This window comes from Penaeus vannamei, chromosome 38 (assembly GCF_042767895.1).
Source record: "Penaeus vannamei isolate JL-2024 chromosome 38, ASM4276789v1, whole genome shotgun sequence".
In the NCBI taxonomy this organism is placed as follows: Eukaryota; Metazoa; Arthropoda; class Malacostraca; order Decapoda; family Penaeidae; genus Penaeus; species Penaeus vannamei.
This window is the reverse complement of record NC_091586.1, coordinates 24,061,056-24,068,262: the sequence shown is the minus strand read 5'-3', so window position 1 is coordinate 24,068,262 and position 7,207 is coordinate 24,061,056. Positions and strand designations below refer to the sequence as shown.

The following is a 7,207-nucleotide window of genomic DNA, read 5'->3' as shown; positions in this document are numbered from 1 at the left end:
ACCCTTTATTACATAAACATCACATGAAACTAAATCTAAATCTGGTCAGTAAGGCATCTCCAAATTTTAAAAAACATTTGGATTACCATTACAATGCTACATTTATCTACATGTAATCCTCTGAAACTATAAACAAAGTTACTTACAGCCAAAATATATCAGAAATTCACCTCAAAATATGTTATAACAATAGATTTCTTAGAGAAAACCCTATGTGGTGAACACGTTTGACGATCCTACGTCTTCGCTCTAACACCAGGTCAAATAGAGGATATATATCCTTTACATGATTTATTGATAGATAAAAAATAACTTGATACATCAATCAAAGGATAGTCCGTATTAAAAAATAGTGTAAAATTATCAATCGATTCCTTCCCAATATGACAGACAATTAAATGTGTAAATAATCTATATAACCCTGACTTATGGATGTAAACAAAGGATCCGGAGGCCAAGCGACCAAACTTTGTAAACATCGCAGAGCCAGAAAGGCAGGGAAGGAACACCAAATAATTTCACGATGAATTTATTAAAAGGGTTAATTAGTATACATGCGAGAACTATGCAGAGACATCAGTTCACAATTGAAAGTGTTCTGTCGAAAAAATATACTACCTCAAGGTAAAGACAGAGTATTTTGCAGTATGAATGTACTGTGCTAAATTATGTAATTAATAAAACCGCTGTCAGTACTAATTGTACTACTAGTAGGCAGTATCTTAAGTTAGAAATATAAATTCTACCTCTTGGAATGGGCGATAGTATAAGAAAATGCCAGTGGTTGTAGTTTTAAGTTGTACATTGCCAGTGCAATACAATTTCAAGTTATTTTCGTGGGTCCAGATACAACTCGCCGGCAGTATTCAATATGAATAGAAATGCTAGGGAGAGGGAAACTCTCTCCCAACCAACAAGTGAGGCGACTGCTGGGGCTCAGGATGGGAATGGGAGTTACTTGTTCTGCCTGCATTCTGGTAGCCACCAACCCATTGTAAGGCCTGCGGGGCAAAGCCCAAGGGAAGCCCACAGTGGCCTCTCTAGGGTGTTTTACCTGGGCAGATTGAGGGAAGAGGAGTGTACACAAAGGTTTGCTGCAACTGTCTCAGACTGGTTATCAGTGCTTGAATAACTGATGGACCCTGTAGTTCTATGGAATTCCTTTAGGCGTGAAACACTTGATGCAGTGCATGAGTCCATGGATGAACGCTCAAGGACAAGGCATACTAGAGGCCATAGATGCAATTTACCTGGCTCATCTGAATGGCAGTTGGGATTTGTGCCATTCTTTGGTATATAGGGCTCAGACTCTGCTGAGAAGGGATAAGGAACAGTTCATTGGGAATCTTGCTGAGGAGGTAGACCATTTCCCAGTAAATGACCTTCATAATGCCTACCGAGGCCTAACTCCAGTCCTTCCTCACAGATGAATACAGTCCACTCAGATCATGTTAGGGTTCATGAACATTGGGCTGAGTATTTTGGGCAACTGTACCAGGTATTCCCTTCAGTATTTAGTCTGAACTCAAGTGATATTGCAATCCTTTTACCAGACCCACCCATCACTGAGGATCCTCCTACCCTGACTGAAGTTAGAGAGGCAATCTCTAAGCTGAAGTGTGGGAAAGATACAGGCACATGTGATATCCCTGCTGAACTGTTAAAGGCTGGAGATGAACCTATGGCATATGGTTTGCATACTGTCCTGGCTGCCATCTGGTAGTCCAAGATCCAGGATTTTGGGGGCTTGCTAGAGGAACCTATTCAGTCAACACAGGCTTGTGGTAAGGACATTGGAGTCACAGAAAGCTTTACATATGTTGGTAGTGCAGTCCATGTCTCTGGACTGTCAAACCAGGAAATCAGTAGACGGACTGATCTGGCAGCAGGAGCTATGAATTCAGTCAACAAGAGTATTTGGAGCTGCTGGTATTTATGCAGAAGGATTAAGTTACATATCTTCATACATAAGTTCCTGTATCAGATCATGGGGTACAGTACCGTGAGACTGGCATGGCATCTATTACTTGCATAATCTGTGACTGCCAACTAAGGATATACAGGCATCTAGCTCGTTTCACTGCCTCTTTACGAGACAATCCTACTTAAAGTAGGCCCCTGGGAATACCTAGGAAGTCGTAGCTTGGACAGCTTGACCAGACCAATTGTCAAGAGCTAGAGATAAGCCAAGGACCTGTCTGGTGGCACACCCATGTCTGGAAGCGAAGAGTGGATGCGGCTGTGCTCCCCAGTTGGCATCAGCTCCTTTGATGATGATGATCCTACAAAAAAGATGGATGAAAGAGGCATGTCCAAATTTGAAGTAAACAAAATTGATGCTGTGATTATTAATGTAAAATCTTTGAAAAGTCATAGCACAGAACCTTCAAAAATTTTATAAGATTTTTATATAGGGCCTTTTAGATTTCCTCTAGGTTCATATTTTTTTTCATATGACTACCTATTGATAAATTATATGTCATGTATCTCATACTTTCTAGATTAGCAGTATTGATATGTGCATGACCCAGTTACTGGTAGTGCCAAGTGCTTGCTGTGGCTTCTGCATCTGTTATGCTCTGATGAAGGTCACCAAACCTCCATCACGTAGATTCTGGAAGATAATGCTTGTAGGTCTAAGCTTATTTGTTGTCAAAAGAGGAACGGGTCCAAGCCCTTATCTTGCCCGGATATATTTGGTGGACACTGCATTCACTGGTTACTGATTCTCATGGAACCCTTATAAGCCTTCCGAAAGGAGCATATACATCTTTGTGTAATATTAGTAAAATTTATTCTAATATAATTTAGTGATAATATAAGTTTAAATATTCAAATTGTATCATTCTTTGTATTTACAGAAGTTCTGCAGTAGATATGGCCTTTACCTTATTCCAATCAGCAAGTCCACAAAAGAGATCTGACAAGGCCCCAGTAGTTATCATGCATGGACTGCTCGGTTCAAAAACAAACTGGAAAGGGCTCGGAAAAGCTATCAGTTCCAAAACAGGGCGGCAAGTAAGTGACAAAGACATCCAGTAATTGTAACTTGAGAAAATGATATGAAAAAAAAAGAAACAATGGGCCTAGGAATATAGTATTTACTTACCATTTTTCAAGTGATATAGCAAAACTGAAAGTATCAAATACAGCTGCTAAATGATATTACTCCCAGGTTTATACTGTAGATGCCAGAAATCACGGTGACAGCCCCCACACTCCAGATATAAGCTACCCACTGTTAGCTGAAGACCTGATTTATTTCCTCGAAAAACACAACATTCCGAAGGCTGTGTTGATGGGTCACAGCATGGGAGGCAGGGCAGTCATGGCAACAGCTCTGATGGAGGTTAGTTGTGTACAAATCTGTAGCTAAGTGAGGATGAGATAGAGTTTGAAAATGAGGTAGCATAAAGAATGAGGGTGCAGTTAAGGAGAGGGAGAAGATGGGGGTAAGGCAAGAAATAAAGCTAAGGATGAGGTAGTGATAGAAGGTGAAGATAGAAGTGAGGCAGAGGATGAGAGCGAGGAGAAGGAGAAGGTGAGTGTAAGTGAGAGAGTGAAGGGGAGAATGAGTGAGAGGTTTAACTAGGGGGAGAGTGAGAAAAAGGGGAAAGGAGAGAGTGAGAAGAGAGACAGAGTAAGGAAAAGAGCCTGAGAGAGAGAGAGAGAGTGAGTGAGTGAGTGAGTGAGTGAGTGAGTGAGTGAGAATATTAGAATAACCCAAAGCCTTTAACATTACAGCCATCAGTAGTGGAGAAGTTGCTGGTACTTGATATCTCTCCTTACGGAGTCTCAAACAGCATATCATCGCTTCCCATCTTTGTTGAGATTATGCGGAAGGTCCAAGTTCCGTCCCATCTGAATATAGTTGAAGCGCGTACATATGTAGACAACCTCCTGCTACCTGCAGTCCCGGTGAGATATCTCCCATCTTGCACCAATATTTGATTCCTAAATTCTTTTCACTCAAATTGAAATGAATAATGATAATAAATAGTCATTGGCTATGGATGGTCAGTGAAGATATGTTTCAAATTTTTTTGTTTATATCCTACTTTTCTACCTATAGTGTAATATTCATATATTGATACTAGAATTAAAATGTTATAATTTTCCTAGCTCTTATCTTGGTCAACACAAACTACTTTATTTTTATTCTATTTTTTTCATCTGTGAAGTACCAGGAAGTGTGAATCAACCCTTTACTTTTGCTCCCAGGAACGCGGTATTCGGCAGTTCCTCTTGACAAACCTGATCCGGGATGAGGAAGGCTACAAATGGAGAGTGAATATTAATGCTATTGCCGAGAATTTCAACCCCCACATATCTACCTTTCCAGTTATCAAGAGAGACAGTTATTTTGAAGGAGAGACTGCTTTTGTGGCCGGAGCTTTGTCGGATTACGTGAGGTAAAGAGTTTCTGTGTACTTGTATATGTGCTGTGTGTTTGTAATATGGTCATTCTGTGACTGCAGATGGTTTCATGCAGTCATACTCATGTACTTTTGCAGGATAAGAAGTGACAGAGATATTTGATATTTGATGATTAACATTAGTAATTAAGAAAAAGATCCATGGACTGTAAATCAGAATACAGTAAATTTTGTTTCACCTTATGATAAAACTACTAACTCGCTTTTTATTCACAGACCAGAAGAAGAGGAAATCATCCAAGACGTCTTTCCACTGGCAACTTTCCATTATATTGAAGGTGCAGGACACTGGCTGCACGCTGATAAGCCGGCAGAGTTTTTAGATGTCATAATCCCAATGATTCAGGAATAAAAGGCTAATGACACATAGATCTTGGAATTGAGAATGTTTTGTAAAAAGTTACGAATACTTTACTGTAGTCAGAAAAACACTCAGATTAGTATTTTACTCACGAGCAAATTACTTCAGGGTAATAATTTATTTTAAGTTGTATATTGAAAAGACAATTGATGCTAGTTTTACAATTATTTAATATAATAAAATATTTTAAGATAATTTATTGATTGTAGGAGTTTTATGTTAACTTGTAGATGTATTTAATATCACTGTAAAATATGTATATACAAAAGGTAAATAGTAATAAAATATTGCACAAACAGTACTGGGTTATTTTCATAATAAAGCTGCTTTTTATAGTTTGAATGGGGCAATTTACTCTGTAATTGAAAAGAGTAATGGGAAAAATCACTCCAAAATAGTGGTAAATGCTGCAATTACCTCTTAGTCTTTTACAAAACACGAAAAAGTTCATACCTGATCTTTTTTCTCAAAGGTCTGGCTATAAAGAAATTGTTTTAAAAGAAGAACAATTTAGAAACTATAAAATCCAATCCCTTGTCCATCAGTCTTATGGCTGATGACTTCATTTATTAAGAACTTTATAACTACATATAATGGTAGAAACCTGTCAACCCAAAATATGAAATTTGAAGTGAGTTTAACAAAGAACTAAAGTCAGATGGAAACAGGCATACTCTTGCATTTGTTATCATTATTGATAGTAATAATGATAATAATGATACCAATGATGATTATAATGAACAAAATAAAATAATGATAATTTATTATGTATCAGCATCATTATTATTATCAATTATCATCATATTGCTATTATTGTTATTATTATTACCATTATCAACTTTATTATTACCATTATCAATTTCAGTATTATCATTATATTTATTATCATTATCATTATTATTACCATTATTGTCATTATCTTTTTCACTTTGTAATAACTACCAATGAAATATAAGAATTGTTATGATAAATAGGGTTATTTTCATGATTATTGTCACTATTAACTTCATTATGACATGATGGACCTTGGGAGGGGAATGTTAGCTCCTTGGAAAATGCAGGTGAATTGCCAAACACTAGAAAGTGCAATTGATATCTGATAGCTTTTCCCAAAGGTATTTTCTGGTTTCGATATTGGATCCTGCAACGTAGAAGTTGAAGATGATGCCACTGCTGCCACCAACTTCTATGAGAATGATCACAAGTTAGGGATCTATATCCTCAAATCATTTTTGTTTTTGTCATTAACAGAAACTTGAGTAACAAATTCATTGCTAATACTTATTCTATACAATTTATTTTGATTTTACATGTTGAATATAGCAACTTAATCATAATCGTCAATACACATGTCCCAAACAGGTCATCAGAAAATATGAATATAATGAAAGAATGATAACAAAAGGAAACAGAAGCTAAAATATTTTGTTGTAGGAAGAACCAAAATTCTGTTCATAAATTGTGCAATTTTGCAAATGATTGTCAAACGGATTCAGGAAATGCTTCAAGTATTTTTTTTATTGATATTGCCTCTCTCATGTGAATTTCCATGATTCAATACCAATTCTAGTAGGCACATTAGTTTATCAGATTTTAGTTGATTCAAATTAGTTAATTGAACTGAAAATATCAAATTAAAATAACAAAGGTGAAATACAAAGTAGTAACAATTATGATGTTTATATTACTGTTCCTATTGTTTTTTCTCCCATTTCTGGGGATGACCGTTCTAATGGGTTATCCCATCTCTCTCTCTCTCTCTCTCTCTCTCTCTCTCTCTCTCTCTCTCTCTCTCTCTCTCTCTCTCTCTCTCTCTCTCTCTCTCTCTCTCTCTCTCTCTCTCTCTCTCTGTCTCTCCCTCTCTGTTTCTGTGTGTGTTTGTGTGTGTGTGTGTGTGTGTGTGTGTGTGTGTGTGTGTGTGTGTGTGTGTGTGTGTGTGTGTGTGTGTGTGTGTGTGTGTGTGTGTGTGTGTGTGTGAGCAAGATTTTGTCATTTCTTTCCTATTATTAGCAATAATTTTACTGGAACAAGAACACATCGCTGACCCGACCTTTTATACCAACAAATCGTGCCCCAAGTTCATTCACTCTGAGTCTGCCCTGGAAGACTCGTTATACCGGAAAGCGTCGTCTGCTCTTTAAGACGTTGAAGGTTTTCTTTCATTATCACTTGATTGTTCTTTTTTTTAGACTTTAAAATGGGAGGTATTTGGGTGAAATTGTATTCTATTTTTATACTTAAATGTAAAATAAATACGGAAATTTGAATGGTAAAGGAAATAAGATTATGGTGGCTAACATACAAGGCTTTGGCGCCACAGCATCCGCTTGTTGTGTCGCCAGCTTTTGTAAATACGTATTTTCAAGTGTCCATTCGATCGTAAAGAGCCAGACTAGATAATTCAGCCATC

The 7,207-nt window shown here is 37.2% G+C and overlaps 2 protein-coding genes across 4 annotated transcripts in view; one reads left to right on the top strand and one right to left on the bottom strand.

The window, feature by feature from the left end:
* Nucleotides 1–278, bottom strand: part of LOC113821075 (probable U3 small nucleolar RNA-associated protein 11) — a 7,593-nt gene extending 7,315 nt beyond the window's left edge. The window contains exon 1 of one of the 2 annotated variants that reach the window (XM_027373510.2): nt 171–278. The gene's annotated coding sequence lies outside the window, so the exon portion shown is untranslated. Of the gene's footprint in view, nt 1–146 lie in introns of both variants that reach the window. The other variant, XM_027373509.2, reaches the window with a different exon arrangement.
* A 168-nt stretch (nt 279–446) lies between these two features.
* LOC113821077 (sn-1-specific diacylglycerol lipase ABHD11) lies at nt 447–5,098 on the top strand. 2 transcript variants are annotated; one of them, XM_070116240.1, is made up of 7 exons: nt 488–624; nt 2,502–2,630; nt 2,862–3,018; nt 3,176–3,349; nt 3,745–3,918; nt 4,222–4,412; nt 4,653–5,098. In XM_070116240.1, the coding sequence occupies exons 3-7, from the start codon at nt 2,878–2,880 to the stop codon at nt 4,786–4,788; spliced, it is 816 nt and encodes a 271-aa protein (XP_069972341.1). In that variant the 5' UTR covers nt 488–624; nt 2,502–2,630; nt 2,862–2,877; the 3' UTR covers nt 4,789–5,098. The 2 variants fall into 2 exon arrangements, with proteins under 2 accessions (XP_027229316.2, XP_069972341.1); XM_027373515.2 differs by lacking the exon at nt 2,502–2,630 and having other exon boundaries at nt 447–624.
* The last annotated feature ends 2,109 nt before the right edge of the window (nt 5,099–7,207 follow it).

What these genes read in the sequence shown, in the direction of transcription:
- LOC113821077 (XM_027373515.2), top strand. Translation starts at nt 524, where the DNA reads ATGAATTTATTAAAAGGGTTAATTAGTATACATGCGAGAACTATGCAG. An exon ending in AAAAAATATACTACCTCAAG is followed by an intron (nt 625 to 2,861) that starts GTAAAGACAGAG and finishes TTGTATTTACAG; the next exon opens with AAGTTCTGCAGTAGATATGG. An exon ending in GCTTTGTCGGATTACGTGAG is followed by an intron (nt 4,413 to 4,652) that starts GTAAAGAGTTTC and finishes TTTTATTCACAG; the next exon opens with ACCAGAAGAAGAGGAAATCA.